Source organism: Crotalus tigris, unplaced genomic scaffold, assembly GCF_016545835.1.
Source record: "Crotalus tigris isolate CLP2741 ecotype Arizona unplaced genomic scaffold, ASM1654583v1 scf7180000017545.3456711, whole genome shotgun sequence".
NCBI classification, from domain to species: domain Eukaryota; kingdom Metazoa; phylum Chordata; class Lepidosauria; order Squamata; family Viperidae; genus Crotalus; species Crotalus tigris.
In genome coordinates, this window is record NW_024096464.1 from 607,279 (window position 1) to 623,557 (window position 16,279).

Below are 16,279 nucleotides of genomic sequence, written 5' to 3' on the forward strand. Positions count from 1 at the left end.
GGAGCCTTAATTCATGTGAATTGAGATTTAACTAACAAATGCACTTCTCAATAAACCCACCATAGGCTCTGCACTGTCCCCATATCATACCTGTGGCTTGAAGAGCTCACTACAATTGGGGAAGGAGAGTTCAGACATAGCATAGTATCCTGCCCAATTTGGATGTTGTTCCGAAATGCTCTGAAAATATATATTTGCCTGTTCATCCTGTCAAGACACAGGACATGATTTGAAGTAGTTAATATATTAAGGGAAATAGAAGTCGGTAAACAAAAAACTGAAAACAAACATAACAATATTTCTCACTAAAAATAATTATTCAGTGCATATCTAGTCTAATTAAAGGGAACAAACAGTACACTATATGCAAGACTTCTCTTTACAGCCTTAAAAAGTCTCAGTTAATGGTGACAATATTAGAAAAGAACATAGAAGTAATTTAATGGTATGGGGCCATTTTCCATACTCCTGTCTTAAAATTGCTGAGGAAAAGACACGTTAAATCTAAAACCAAAAATATGCTTTAGAGCAGGCATGGGTGCATACATCAAACATATTGGCCCGTTCTTACAGTAGCTACTCGATTCTAGGAAAATACGTTTGAGTGAAGGAAGAAAGACTTCCTTAAGTCAGTGTATTTTAACTGAAGAGGTGCTGACAAGTGTAGCATGAGTTCCCATATCTATTCTGACGTTCTTTTGGGATTTGGATGCAAAAAGCTGATATCCCTGTGAAAGAACATGGTATGTACACACGCAAAAGAGTAAAGATTTTTACACCTACTTTGGAAAGCAAAAAAAAAAAAATTCCATGTTCTTAAATGTCAATATCTATAGTCATTCTAAGAGCTAAATTATATTTTAGATAATAGTAAACCATGGACAAAATCAAACATCACCATTTTCCAAATGTATCAGAGCAGTCTTTTCTGATACAGCTCATGTATGATAGATTAAAAACTGCTAGCCAAAATGGTTGTTGAGGAGAAAAGCAAACAAAAATAACGAAATCCCTTTACTCTACATAAAGGATCAGCACCATTTTCCTGTAGTATGACATGGACCATAATGCAGAAGGCTAAATTACTTTTTAATACCAATTTCTTACCCCAAAATTGAAGACCTCATTGTAGCAATAGGAGTATCTTAAGTACCACCTTATAATGTAACTTTGAGAAGGATCACAGGCGCTTTCATTGCCAGTAACTAAACAAATAAGAAAAATATGTAAGAAATGGAGGAAATACTATTACCAAACTAACAGTGAATTTTGTGGCACCTTAAAGACTAAAGCATTTATTACAGCTAGATATGTGCAATATTCAGATGCAAAGCAGGAAAGGTGCTTTGTATACAGCATGTACAGGTAGTCCTCAACTTACAACCACGATTAAGCCCAAAATTTATGTTGGTAACTGAGACATTTGTTAAATGAGCTTTGCCCCAGTTTACAACTTTTCTTGCACAGTTGTTAAGTGAATCTCAGCAATTGTTAAAAGTTAGTTACATGTTTGTTAAGTGAATCTGGTTTACACATTGATTTTGCTTGTCAGAAGGTTACAGAAGGTGATCACGATTCCAGGATACTGCAGCCATCATAAATGTGAGTCAGTTGGCAACTGGCTGAATTTTGATCACATGATCATGGAGATGCTGCAACACTCGTGTGAAAAATGGTCATAACTTTTTTCAGTGATGTTGTAACTTTCAATAGTCATTAAATGAACTGTTGTAAGTTGAGAACTACCTGTATATAGCATGCATGAACTTGCTGTATCTGTCAGATGCAAATACTGCACACCTCTATCATGACAGAAAATTTCATGGACTGTATCATGTTACCAACTGCATGAATCTCATACCAATCAATCAATAATAAAATGCCTAAGGTTATTATTATCATTATTATCAATATATATTATTATAATATTACATTTTAATGGGAAACTACAAAAGCAGTCCTGTCAATTTTTTACAGAAAAGATTTTTTAAATCCTTTTTACAGAGGAAAGGATTTATAAGATAATACAGCCTAGCAAATAATTATAACTGTAAGAGTATTGTTTAGATTGGGAAGTAGCCTACTTTTTAATTTCAGTTAAATTTTAAAAACTAGCCGCATAAAGCTAGTCAACAGAATTGCAAGGCCAGAAAACAAAAAGTAATTTCCAGTAATTTCTAGTGCTAAGGTACTATTTGAAAAGAAATCATTACTTCGCAGTAATACTGTTTAATTGTCTAGTGACTCTAGTCCCTTTCCACTGTGTTAGTGAGCCTCTGCATTCAAGATGATCAGACACATTATTTTATAACCAGCTATACCCGTTATATAGTTCTACTAAGAACTAAGTCCCATTGAATAGATGGAACCTACTTCCATATAAGTGTTAGACAGGCTTTATTTAGTAACAAAGATCTGTGTCTCTATTGTTGTCTAGCGATCATTTGGAATTTTGCCATCCAATCGGACAGAACTCTAGTATATGATCCAACATACATAATATCACTCAGCTAATGACAAATCACTTGTATACTTTCACAAAGTTACACATCATACTATACTATCATTTTTAAACAAGCTCACAGGGAAAAAGAAATATATTACAAAGCTGATCATTCTCACCTTATGAAAATTCCAGCCATGGCTGTTAGTGAAATGTTTGAATACTGTACCAAATACAGAAGCTCACCACCATTATATTATGACTCCTTTGTGAAACTGTTTTGACACTGTAATCTCAATCATGGTTAGAGATTTATAAAAAGATGTGCTTTGCAATTTTATAGGTCCAAGTTGTTAAGTCATCCTAAATCACACATAATCTCTAACGTAGTCATTACAAAAGAATGGGATATTACACTTCAAGGTGCAGTATGAATGTACTTACACTTTAGGAAAATAGTAGTGTTGCTAAACAGAATTTTTCCAAAATGAAAATATGTCTTCTATAAGAGAAAGGAAACAAAGAGAATCAGTATCTAGATATGAAAGTTCATCAATATTTGGGGGAAAATTGTATACGGTATGTATTTCCCCAAATTCTTGGAGAAAACATATTTGTATAGTAGTATTTACTAGACAAATATGTATTTCTCCAAGAATTCAAGTAGCTACTTAATTTTTGAAGCACTGACTTTTCTATTATATGGAAGACTTTAGCATTATCCACAGCTTTTAAAACCAACCAGTACATAAACTAAAGATTAGCAATCTGGCACTTGTGAGTGACATTATATACATACCTTTTCCAGCTCTTATCTGTACAACTCTAAAATAAATAAACACCCTTTTTAATGGCCAAAGTCTGCAGGAATGCCAAATGTCTTGAGATTTCAAGCATGAATGCCAAAATCTTAGAACATTTGGGCATCTTTTGAGATTTTGATTATTGAGAAAAACATTATTGATCATGAGAAGAAGCAGAATTTTGAGTTAAAATTGCTGGAAGAAATATAAGTAACTGGAAACCTACAGCACTTTGATGAGTTCAAGCACGAAAGAGTTAAAGAATATCTTCTTGAAGGTGAAAGAAAAATATGTAAAAGCCTGATAGTTGATATTAAAAAAACTATTATTTTTTTTAAAAGGCTATGGCAACAGGCAATGCCAACTGAATGCAAATAGGAAGAGGCTGAAGTAGTAACAGACTTTAACTTCCTACAGCCAAAGGGATAGTGATTATATCCATAGATGTCTACTTATGAGAAAGATTCCAGACAAAATGTTAAATGCAAAGGAAAATAGCTAACAATAAATATACACATTACAAAATGTAGTTTTTACAGTTGTAACACACCTGCCTAGGAAAGCTAGACCATCAAAATGGCTGAACAAGGAAAAAAGTGCTGGTTTAGAATTGTTGTGTTGGTTGGAATTGCTGAGAATACTTTGGATCACAAGAAGAAAAATACAAATGAAGTAAAGTCAAGCTACTCACTGGAAGCAGTAATAATTAAACTAAAGCTTAAATATTTTAGATGCTTAATCTTGAAGGCAACAGTCATTAGCCAAAAAATCCAATGCCCAGCTAGTTGGAAAGGAAGTCAACAGAAAACATGATTGTTAGAAAAAAACATGAACTACAAGAACTCAAAAAGTAGTTGTTGATAGACAAGCCTGCTAACATTCATTAGATCACAAAGAATCAGAAGTGACTGAACAGTTGTACAACAACCCGGGATCACTGACAGTACCTCTGCAAACCATCAATAGTTTATTTCTCACAAGTTGGGAATAGTTTATTCCTCACAAGTTCCCTGGCCTAAAATATATCTTCATAAATCATCTTCCATTATTGTTACATTGACATAAATGGTAAATATTAATGTTATCTTATCTACAATTTCTGGAAATAAACCTGTTATTAGTTGGACTTCTAAATAAATATTTGCCATGAGTTGCATTGGTGACCAGTTTGCTTCCGGGTCCAATGCTGGTTTTGACTTTTAAAGGCAAAGCATGATACTGGGTTATAATATTTGCCATGAGTTGCATTGGTGACCAGTTTGCTTCCGGGTCCAATGCTGGTTTTGACTTTTAAAGGCAAAGCATGATACTGGGTTATATGAGAGACCGCCTCTCCCAGATAACATCTCCCTTTTCCATCAGATCCAGCAGAAAAAACATGCACCAGGTCCACTGGCTAAGCTTCACTAGGTGAGTCCTAGGTCAGGGCTTTTCAACCTTTTCACCCATTGCACCACTTTTAGGATATGGCAATATCCGAGTACCACCAATCACTTAGCAAGGTGTCAAAAACTTGATGACAAAAAAAAGGAAAAAAGTGATAAAGTACAGATAATCCTCGACTTACAACAGTTCGCTTAGTGACTGTTCGAAGTTACAATGGCACTGAAAAAAGTGCCCCCCCAAGCCACAGCTGAGCAAGACACCTGCCTGCCCGCCTAGCTGCGTTCTTCCTCCTGTCTGAGGTTTTCATTGTTGTGAGCATTTCTGTTGAGGATTGGCAGCGGGGGTGTGGGGTGTTTGGTTTTTATTCCCCCCCCCCGTCTGCTGGGGGGTTGCAGCAGGTTTTTGTCTCTTCACATGACCCTGGGACACTGTGACTGTCATAAGTATGAATCAGTTGCCAAGCATCTGAATGTAAATCACAAGACCCCGGAGAGGCTGCAACATTCCAGCTGATTGGTGCTTCTTCTCGGCTCAGCAGAAGCACAAGGATCAGTGCCGAACTCCAGCTGGAGCCTGGCGCTGATCCTGCTTCCCGAAGAAGCGCCGATCAGCTGGAAAGCGGCACTGATCCTGGCGCTTCTGCTGAGCCCTGACAGCCTTGCAGCTCCAGCCATCTCTCGCTCAGGCTTGTGCGGTGCTGCCACCGGTTCAGCTCATTCCCCTCCCCCCGCTACCACTTTTCTAGAATGGTCGCGTACCACCTGCCAGGTGCCAATGTACCACAGGTGGTACCCATACCACTGGTTGAAAAGCCCTGTCCTAGGTGATGGGCCTTTTCTGCTGCGGCTCCTCTTTATGGAACATTCTTCCCCTTGAAGCAAGGATAGCCTCATCCCTTTTAACTTGCCAGAAATCCCTGAAGACCTGCTTGCATCATCAGGCTGGGTGGCATACAGTAAAGCCAATATAAGCTTTACTGTATACCACCTATATTCACTTGTCTGTAAGATGGGTGGTCATATGAGAAGCTAGTAAAGAAAGAAACAGAGTATAAGGCTACACAGAATCATTCATGTATATCATCTGATTATTTAGTGCTTGATGAGCCATATTTAAAACTTGCAACAAAGCACATTATGGTTGCTATAGTCAAAAGCTAAGAAATATGCCTGTATGAAATATCTTCAAATATGGAAGGTGGTATATTCAATGAAAAAGGGAGCACAGTTCAATTAAACATACATTTGGTTTCAAATCTTCTCTCAACTAAGAATGCACGGGTAGCTTAGACAAACCTATCACTCACAAACAAGATTTTTTCATATGAAACCATGCCATAAGTGCATCACTGAAATAAAGTGCATGAAATTCTCTTATAATACTCATTATTACACATATTTATAATTCTATTCATACTTTCTTAGAAGCAAGCCCCAAATACACTGAATAATTCAGTTAAACTCTGAATAAGATTTTTTTTGTATTAAGATAACTGAGAAAAATGCAGTGTATATCTGATCTTTTAGTGGGGAGAGATCTTTGTAGGTGCAACGTATTAAAAATGGCACCTGATTAAAACTGAAGATTTGCTTTACCTAAACATATAAAAGTGCATGATGTGATAGGTATTTTGAATACTCCTAAATATGATTTTTTCTGCACTGCTTGCCTAATTTGCAAAAGTATTTGGAAGGTCAAGTCAGTAAATACTAAATTTTCTATAGATTTTTTTCCCACACAAACAACCATCAACTAAAGAGAAAAAGGTGCATATTGCTTTCATCAAATGTCTATTTGAAAACATCCTGATATTCAAGTTTAAATCCTCACTCTGATCACTTATCTCTGCTATGTTGAGCCAATTGCTCACAATGAGCCTAATATGTCACAAAGATTGTAGCAAGGAAGAAGAAAACATACTGTCTGAAGTCTGTGAAAGATAGGATACAAACACATGCAAAACAGATAAGGGCTCAGACAGCCTGTCACAACCTTTTGGTTTATGTTATTTCTCCATACTTGTGTTCTGAAATGCACTTGTTCCAGTATTTTGTTATCGGATACCAGTAATAATTACTTTCAAGATCCAACTCTTATACCATTTCTTGTGTAAGAAATTAAGATAGGGGAAGCTCCCAGATTGTCATAGCAGGCGGTCCCATTAATAAAACAGAAGCGGGTGCTAAAATCTTTCTGCAAATGTCATCAGCATTAGCTCATATCGCTGCTAGATTAATCTTTTTGGCAATAAAATATTCAGCACTCTCTTTATTAATAGATTTTTGGAACAATGTTGCCACTGCCTAGTCTTCTAATTAGATGGGCAACCCTTAACCAAAGCTCCTATTCCACACATGCATATAACAGTGTTGAGACAAAAATAACGTATGCAAGCTCAGGGCCTGCTTCCCGATTATTTTTTGAATACACACATTGCAGGAGTTTGAAAAATGGATTGTTCCCAGTCATGTCAGTTATTAAAAAGCAAAACAGAGGCAAAACCTTGTCCAAACCAGACACCAAAACAAACCGCACAAGCTGCCCAAACTGCCTCATCCCAGAAGGCAGCCTCCCAGGAAGATAGGGAAGATGGAAACGCTCCAAGTGGCGGAGCCTCCAATCGACAACCCCCCTCCCACTCCTTCACAGCAACCCTGCCCTGGGCAGGGGCGTCCAGCCCGTTCAGATCCAGGCCACCTTCCCTCCTCTTTGCCCTGCCCACTCAACAGGACGGCGTGGCGTGGCGGGCTGCCCTGAGAGCTCACCACGGGCAGCGGCACTTCCCACTTGGAGAGCTGGCTGGCTCCAGCCGGGCTCGGCAGCTCCGCAAAGAGGAGCTGAAGGAGCAGCAGGGTCAGTCCTACAGAAAGGCGGCCCCGCGGCGGCGGCAACAGCAGCATCTTCCCCGACGCGCCTGGCACCGCCATCCCTTTTCAGCGAAATCAACAAGGAAAGAACCTGCTCCGGAGCGCTCGCCGCCTCTTCCGCTCCACCGCCGAGTCTCCGGACCGAGGGCGGGTGATGGGGCACCGGCGGATTGGCTCTGGCGCCCAGGCGAGGTGGGCGGGGAGCGTGGCTCTTCCGCAAAGCCGGCGGGGCTTTCGCGAGAGTGGCGGTGGCGGGCGAGATGCTTGTTCTCTCCGTGCGATTGGGTTAGGAACCAGTTGTGAGGAGGGCGAGCGCGGATTTCCTGTATTCTGTTCCGTATTAGGCTTGCTCGCAGTGGAATACTGACTTCGCATCCTTTCTATTATCTGTTTGATAAACAGGCAGAATCTTTGTTCAGTACAGGTAGCCCTCGAATTTACGACCACAACGAAGCCCAACATTTCTGTTGTTAAGGGAGACGTTTGTTAAGTGAGTTTTGCCCCATTTTATGACCTTGGTTGTTAAGCGAGTCACTGCAGTTGATAAGTTAGCAACCCGGTTGTTAAGAGAATCTGGCTCCCCCCCCCTCAAACTTTGCTTGTCAGAAGGTAGCAAAAAGTGATCACGTGACCTTGGGACACAGCAATGGACATCAATATGAACCAGTTGCCAAGCACCTGAATTTTGATCACGTGACCGTGGGGATGCTGCAATGGTTGTGTGAAAAATAGTCATAAAGTCACTTTTTTCAGTGCCATTGTAACTTCGAACAGTCACTAAACAAACTGTTGTAAGTTGAGGACTACCTGTACATCATTTAAGAGTACATTCAGATCCTATAAATATTTTCTTTTCATATGAGATTCACCTGTACTGTGAACAAAACCAATCTGAGGCCTTTTGCAATCAGCTTTTGTTTTCCAAAAGCTAGGCAGAATTGGACCTGGTTAGTGTTATGTCCCGAGCCTTGCAAACGGCTCGGGCGTTTGCAGGCAGTCCCGGGCAGGTGCAAAGCTGCCCGGGACCAGACAGGCTGTCGCCAGCGCCGTGCGCATGCGCGGGTGCTGGCGCGGGAAAAGTAACCCATTTACCCGGGAGTTGCCTATATAAGAGGCTGCGAGGCGTTTGGGCGAGGCTGAAGCCATCTTCCTGTAAGCTGAACGCTGAATAAATGAAACTGAGAACTCCAGCTGCTTCTCGTGTCTGTTTTCCCGCCACGGACTCAACACTGGCGACGAAGGTGGGATGCCTTGCACTACCTGGAAAGGAAGAAGTGTAAGCTTACCCAAGGAGTCCTGAGCGGCGAAAGAGGAACGGCGTCGACTCGGCAGCTGCCCGCCAATCCGGTGCGCATTCGGGGGTAGGCTGGCTGATAGACCCGTCTCCTGAAGATCCGAAGATGGCGAAAATCGGAAGGCTTTCGGAATTCGACGTCTCACATCCAGAGCGGTGGGAGTCCTACGTATCCAGAATGGAGAACTACTTCAAGGCAAACCAAGTGAGGGAAGATAGCTTGAAGGCGGCCACCCTGCTTTGCGTTTGCGGCCAAGACGCCTTCGAAATCGCAGAAAACCTTGCAGCACCTGTCCCAGTAGAGTCTGTAAGCTATGCAGACCTGAAGAAGCTGCTGAAGGAGCACTTCCACCCCAAGGTGTCCGTTATCTCATGGCGCCACACCTTCGAACAAAGGGATCAACGGTCCGGTGAGTCAGCCAAGGAATACATCGCCGCGTTACGGAAGGCCGCCAAGCCCTGCGAGTTCAAGGACCTCGAGGAACGACTGAGGGACCGATTCGTGTGCGGGTTAAGGCATCGCGAGCTACAACAGAGACTTTTCGCAAAGGAAGAATTATCCTTCCAAGACGCCTTAAGGGAAGTCACCGCAGAAGAAGCAGCAGGCGGCGCCGTCAAAAACATGCGGCCGATCAGAAACAGTGCAGAGGGTGCGTCCGTGCACCAGGAAGACGTCCGACGAAACTCCGAGGAGGATCCGGACGAGGAAGTCGACCGTCTACACCCCGCGAAGGAAGAGAACCAGAAGGGAAGCTCTTCGGCTCCGCTCAAGTGCATCGGCTGTGGAGGTCGCCACAGGAGAACCGACTGCAAGTTCCGCTCCGCTACCTGCCGGGCATGCGGTAAACAAGGGCACATTGCAGCTGTGTGCCTGGGCCGACGAAAGGCACAACCCCAAGAAGAACGCCTGAAGGGTACCAGATTCCCCAGCCAGAATAGGGTAGGTTTTTGCGCTTCGCGAAGAAGCATCTGTAGAACAGGCACACACAAGCCCATGAAGAAAAAGCTGTCACTCAACGTGAAGCTACAAGGGGTTCCATTATCTATGGAACTAGACACAGGGTCTGCCCTGTCCATCATTTCATTGCATACATTTAGGAAGATTTGTTCCAGAAGTGGGTCTAAGGCCAAGTTAAGGCCTTCTGATATTGTATTAACAGATTTTCAGAACTCAAGAGTGTGTGTTAAGGGGGAGGCCACCCTTAACGTGCAATACAAGAGTTTTGAAGGTCCACTAGACTTATTAGTAGTAGGGGGTGAACGAACGAGTCTCATAGGACTCGATTGGTTTGAGGCCCTGGGGATACACGTCACAGGACTCAACAGCTTACAAACACTCGACCTACAGGAAGTCTGCAAAGAATTTGCAGATGTTTTCAGCCCCCAGCTGGGCACATTCAAAGGACCACCTGTGTCCTTAAAGCTAGACCCCACTGTCACTCCCATTAGGATTAAAGCAAGAAGGGTCCCTTTTGCTTTAAAAAGTAAGATTGACACTGAACTAGACAAACTAATCCAACAGGGAATCCTAGAACCTGTTGATTCCAGCCCGTGGGAGACCCCCATTGTCACGCCTCTAAAGGCAAATGGGGACATTCGCATTTGTGCTGATTACAAATGCACACTCAATAAGGCATTGCAGCAACATGCCTATCCTGTTCCTGTGGTCAGTCACATCCTGGCCTCTCTCAAGGGGGGGCGTGTTTTTGCAAAGCTTGACCTAGCTCAAGCATATCAACAGCTGCCTGTTGATGATGATGCTGCCATAGCTCAGACCATTGTGACCCACAGGGGAGCCTTTAAAGTAAAAAGGCTACAGTTTGGAGTAAATGTCGCTCCTGGGATTTTCCAAAGCGTAATGGAAAACACACTACGAGGTATACCAGGGGTCTGCCCCTACTTTGACGATGTCTTGATTGCAGGAGACTCCACACACATTCTAGCTGAAAGACTTAGGGCTGTCCTGTTAAGATTCAGGAAATCAGGCCTCAAGCTCAGAAAAGACAAATGCCAGATTGGGGTGCCTTCTACTGAATTTCTGGGATTCAAAATTGATGCTGCTGGGATTCATCCTGCTGAATCCAAACTAACTGCTATTTTAGAAGCACCCAGGCCAAAGTCTAAGGCCGAACTTCAGGCCTTCCTAGGCCTCCTGAATTTCTACAATTCTTTTCTTCCACATAAAGCTAGTGTAGCTGAGCCTCTTCACAGGCTACTAGACAAACAGGCTGTGTGGCTGTGGTCACAAGCGCATGAGGCTTGCTTTAAAGAAGTCAAGGCCTTGCTCACTTCTAACAGTGTTCTTGCACATTTCAACGAGTCTCTCCCTGTGTGCATCGCTTGTGATGCGTCCCCCTACGGGGTTGGAGCTGTCCTGAGTCACCTCAGGTCTGATGGAACTCAGGTTCCTATTGCATACTACTCCAGAACACTGTCTTCTGCCGAGCGCAACTACGCTCAGATAGACAGGGAGGCTCTGGCTGTTGTTGCTGGAATTAAAAAATTCCACGATTTTCTATATGGCAGGCATTTCACGGTCTTCACTGACCATAAGCCTCTGCTGGGACTGTTTACCACACGTAAGCAGACTCCCCACATCATTTCCCCTAGAATGCTTAGGTGGTCTATTTTCTTGTCTGCATATGATTTTTCATTACTCCACAAGCCTGGGAAAGAAATGGGCCATGCTGATGGCCTCAGTAGATTGCCTCTGCCAGTAGTAGAAGCTGACCCCGCGCCAGCTGTCAACATTCTATCAATCCAAGCCTTGCCCGAGCTCCCTCTTAGTGCCAGGGATGTTACCGCTGAAACAGGTACAGATCACACACTTTCACGTGTCCGCTCCTGGGTCCTGTCCGGGTGGCCTGAGCACTGCCCTAGTCCTGAGTTTCAGAGTTTCTGGTCCAAAAGGAACGAACTGTCCCTTTCTCAGGGTTGTCTGCTTTGGGGAAACAGAGTTGTCATTCCCACCTCAATGAGGACTAGGGTCTTAGAATCCCTCCACGAGGGTCATCCTGGCATTGTTCGTATGAAGGCTCTTGCACGAGCCACTTGTGGTGGCCTGGTTTAGATAAAGATATTGAGGCTAAGGTACACGCATGCCACCTGTGCCAACGATCTCGCCCAGAGATGCCCCAAGCTCCTGTGCATAGATGGGAGGAAACACAGTCCCCATGGTCTAGGGTGCACATTGACTACGCTGGGCCCTTTCAGGGCCAGTTCTTCTTGGTCCTTGTTGACAGCCATTCAAAATGGCTTGAGGTTGTGCCTGTCTCATCCACCACCACTGCAAAGACTATTCAGGTACTGAGGGGGATTTTTGCTGCACACGGGCTGCCAGATGTCATTGTGTCCGACAACGGCCCTCAATTCACCTCCTCCGAATTCCAAGCTTTCTTACAGGCAAACCTGATTCGTCATGCCACATCTGCACCTTTTCACCCGTCCACCAACGGTATGGCTGAACGCATGGTGCGCATCGCAAAGGACGCCTTGAAGAGACTCACCTACGGGGACTGGCATCACAGGTTGGCTGACTTTCTCCTTTCTTATCGCACCACACCGTCCACTTCTACAGGGAGAAGTCCAGCTGAACTTCGTTGGGGGCGCCAACTTACTACTAGACTTGACCGGTTGCATCCGGACAGACTGCCTTCATCTACCTCACATCCTAGGGCACCTAGACAACTACTTGTGGGTGCCCCGGTTTGGGCTCGCAATTACGGGCCTGGTCATACATGGGTCCCCGCTTCTGTGTCCAGGATCACAGGTCCTCTCTCCTACGAGGTTGCCCTGGACAACGGTCGTGTCCTGCGTCGGCACATCGACCAACTTCGCTCTAGGCGAGACTTTTCTGCTGAGACTCCTGGGTCTTTTCCAGGGGGGGAGGGGGACCCTTTGGAGCAAAGGGAAGGGCAAGAGCTACTGCCCATCTCCACTGAGGGAGCCACAAACGGCTCGTCCCAAGGTTCTGCAATTGCTCCGAAAAGAAAGTCATGGAGCTTACCCACACAACAGGCACTCACGCCTACTCCAGCCAGGGAGTCACCCCGGGGGCATACTCACTTTCCACACACATCACACAGCACTCCAGCAACGGAGGATACCCGGGGGCATCCCAACAAATCATTCCCCGCAAGAGAGCTGGCACACAATTCCCAAGGTTGGCCTGACCTTACCCCAAATCCTACAGGGGGTCAAACATACACAGAGCTAGTCGAGGAACCAAGTCCCGACTACAACAACCCTAGCACAAATCAGGGAACACCTGAGTTTTGGGAAAGTACAGAAACCCACACGAGCCCGAACACAGAATGGGGTTCAGGGAATGGACAGCCTCCTGACAGGTCTTGGACTGACCTAGGAGGTTCTACAGAGACGCCCAGCAGCGGCTATCACTTCAAGGGGCCTGAGGGTCTACAGCTAGGTAGGTCAACCAGGTCACAAAGTAACAGAAGCCCTGGCCTGACGAGCCCGGTGGGCAAGCAAGCAGGCCAGGCATCGGGGCACAGTCCTTGGAAGACACCAGGGCACAATAGAGAGAACAGGCTCACACCTCCCTCCAGTCAGGGGAATTATGCCAGTAATCCAGAGCTAAGAAGGTCACAGAGAGCAAAGAAATCTCCCAAGTACCTAGAAGACTACATAACATTGCTGGCAAAGCAAAAGCCAGCAATGGGAACATTGGGGAGCAAAATGTCGTATAAAATAAATGTTGTATGTTGGTAGTAGTTTTAGCCCGGGGGAAAGGGGTGTTATGTCCCGAGCCTTGCAAACGGCTCGGGCGTTTGCAGGCAGTCCCGGGCAGGTGCAAAGCTGCCCGGGACCAGACAGGCTGTCGCCAGCGCCGTGCGCATGCGCGGGTGCTGGCGCGGGAAAAGTAACCCATTTTACCCGGGAGTTGCCTATATAAGAGGCTGCGAGGCGTTTGGGCGAGGCTGAAGCCATCTTCCTGTAAGCTGAACGCTGAATAAATGAAACTGAGAACTCCAGCTGCTTCTCGTGTCTGTTTTCCCGCCACGGACTCAACAGTTAGTATTTGGAAAAGAGAGCACTACAAAATATTAGAGCTATGATTTAGAACAGTATGTGAAAAATATCCTGGAAGAAGAGGATATCAACCACTGAAGCATTGTGTTAGGAAAACTACTTGGATGTATCCATGATGTCACCAAGAAATCAGGCAGGATCTGAAGGAAGTTTATTTACCATAGGCTATTCTAGAACACAGGTTTGATCAGTGCAAAATAGCTGTTCTATCAGCTCTTAAAAAATACCCACTCTGCGCTAATTCTATAGAGAAATTTTGAATATACATTTCCTAATTAGAATAGAATAAAGCTGGAAGGGACCTTTGAGGTCTTCCAGTCCAACCCCCTGCTCAAGGAGGAGAACTTATACCATCTCAGACAAGTGACTGTCTAGCCTCTTTCTAAAAATCTCCAGTGATGGAGCGCCCACAATTTCCAGGGGCAAGCTATTCCACTAGTTAATTGTCCTCACTGTCAGGAAGTTTCCCCTTAATTCCAGGTTGCTTCTCTCTTTGGTCAGTTTCCAACCATTGTTTCTTCTGCCCTCTGGTGCTTTGGTGAATAACGTGACCCCCTCTTCTTTGTGGCAGCCCCTCAAATACTAGAATATTGCTATCATGTCTCCCTTATTTCTTCTTTTCTTTAGACTAGCCAAACCCAAGTCGTGCAGCCGTTCTTCGTATGTTTTAGTCTCCAGGCCTTTGATCATCTTAGTTGCTCTTCTCTGAATTTTTTCCAAACTCTCAACATCTTTTTTGTGGTATGTTGACCAAAATTGGCTGCAGTATTTCAGGTGTGGTCTTACTAGGGTCTTATAAAGCGGGTTAGGGTTTGCCAGCCAGCTACAGATCCATCTGGTGGTGATGTTGTCTTTTCCATCTTTTTCTAACTTACCAAGGAGTAGGTTGTGGTCTACTTTATCAAATGCCTTACTGAAATCTAAGTATACTACGTCCACAGTTTTTCACTGGTCTATTAGTTTAGTCACTTTGTTAAAGAATGAAATAAGATTGGTTTGGCATGATCTATTTTTAACAAACCCATGCTGGCTACTAGTTATACCTTTGTTTGCTTCTAGTTGTTCGCAGATCTGTTTTTTTGATAATCTTTTCTAGGATCTTCCCAGGTATTGATGTTAAACTGATTGGTCTGTAGTTTCCTGGGTCTGTTTTTTTTTTTTTTTTTTTTTTTCCTTTCTTGAAGATGGGAACCACATCAGCCCTTTCCAATCCTCAGGTACTTTCCCGGTGCTCCAGGGTTTTTGGAAGATGTGGTGCAATGGTTCTGAGATAACATCTGCCAGCTCCTTCAGAACTCTGAGGTGTAATCTGTCAGGCCCCAATGATTTATATTTGTCAAGGTCAGATGTTCTCTTACCATTTGCTTGCTTATTTTAAATTTTGTTTCTAATTTGTCTTTTGCAGTGGTTTTTTTTTTTTTTGTATGTTCGGCTATAGTTTCTTTTTATGTGAAAACTGATGCAAAGTATGAGTTAAGCAGAAATAGCCTTTCTTAAATATTGAAAGCAAATGGTCTCTTAAAAGTGCCAAAAGGGACAGAGAAATCACTTGGAAACTTCAGAAGGGGAAGGGAGAGCCACAATATAATTAAACAAAAATGTAAAAGTGATGAATAAAAACTAAAAGATCTTAATATTTTTGAACAAATTAAAATTGATATTAACTTTTATTCATATTTTTGGAACTAGGAATTGGCATAACTCCACAAGCAAAACTTACTTTATTCCTGTACTACTAAACTGATTTAAGAAGAAAACAGTAAGAGGAAGTAATACTTCTTTAAATCTATCCTGAATGCAGCTTGCTGCGGGCTACAGAAACATTACCAGCAAAGCATTTGCATGCTCTCGTCTCTTCCACCTTATTGGTCAAGTGGGCAGGACTATCAGAAATAAAAACTCCATTTCCCAGCATGCAACAAGATAATGTAAAATGGAAACTTATTGGCTAGAGAATTTCCTCTTCATTTCCTAACGAATGGTTCAAAAATAGCTCACTCCCGATCATGGAACCAAGCTGTGAAGAAATCAGGTAGATTAAATATATATGATTTTGCAATAACTGATATGCAAATCTTACTTAAGCACAATGCATGATTCTAAAAGAATCCAAATAATTTTTAGTTCTAAAATGTTAGTTTGAATTCATGCAGAAATTAAGATTACACAGCTACGGAGCTGGGAATAAAAATATAGATGGAATGCAAATAATAAAATTACAGCATTGACATTAATATGCTATGTAATAAATAGTGTAATTATTCTACCAAGTATAAAGTGAAGGAGTTCCAGAAACACATGATTCTTGGACAGGAAGCTTAATTAAGAAAGTGAATGTAAACCTAATTATTGTTTTACCTTTTTTCAATATGATAGCCTTGTTGCAAACTTGATTAATGCAATCACATGTTGAAGTTAATTATTTATTCATAGTTCT

The 16,279-nt window shown here is 43.1% G+C and overlaps 2 protein-coding genes across 5 annotated transcripts in view; one reads left to right on the top strand and one right to left on the bottom strand.

Annotated features, from left to right (window-relative positions):
- Nucleotides 1-7,641, bottom strand: part of TMEM87A (transmembrane protein 87A) — a 29,066-nt gene extending 21,425 nt beyond the window's left edge. For both annotated transcript variants that reach the window (XM_039326750.1, XM_039326673.1), the window contains exons 1-4: nucleotides 7,398-7,641; nucleotides 2,888-2,945; nucleotides 1,108-1,205; nucleotides 91-207 (exon numbers count right to left, since the gene is read on the bottom strand). In XM_039326750.1, the coding sequence (XP_039182684.1) occupies nucleotides 91-207; nucleotides 1,108-1,205; nucleotides 2,888-2,945; nucleotides 7,398-7,559 (435 nt within the window). In that variant the 5' untranslated portion in view covers nucleotides 7,560-7,641. The remainder of the gene's footprint in view (nucleotides 1-90; nucleotides 208-1,107; nucleotides 1,206-2,887; nucleotides 2,946-7,397) is intronic.
- Nucleotides 7,568-16,279, top strand: part of GANC (glucosidase alpha, neutral C) — a 38,706-nt gene continuing 29,994 nt past the window's right edge. The window contains exons 1-2 of one of the 3 annotated variants that reach the window (XR_005554637.1): nucleotides 7,568-7,691; nucleotides 15,644-15,874. Coding sequence is in view for 2 of the 3 variants with exons in the window: in XM_039326051.1 (XP_039181985.1) it covers nucleotides 15,849-15,874 (26 nt within the window). In the remaining variant the exon portion in view is untranslated. The remainder of the gene's footprint in view (nucleotides 7,692-15,643; nucleotides 15,875-16,279) is intronic. The other 2 variants (XM_039326051.1, XM_039326126.1) reach the window with 2 other exon arrangements.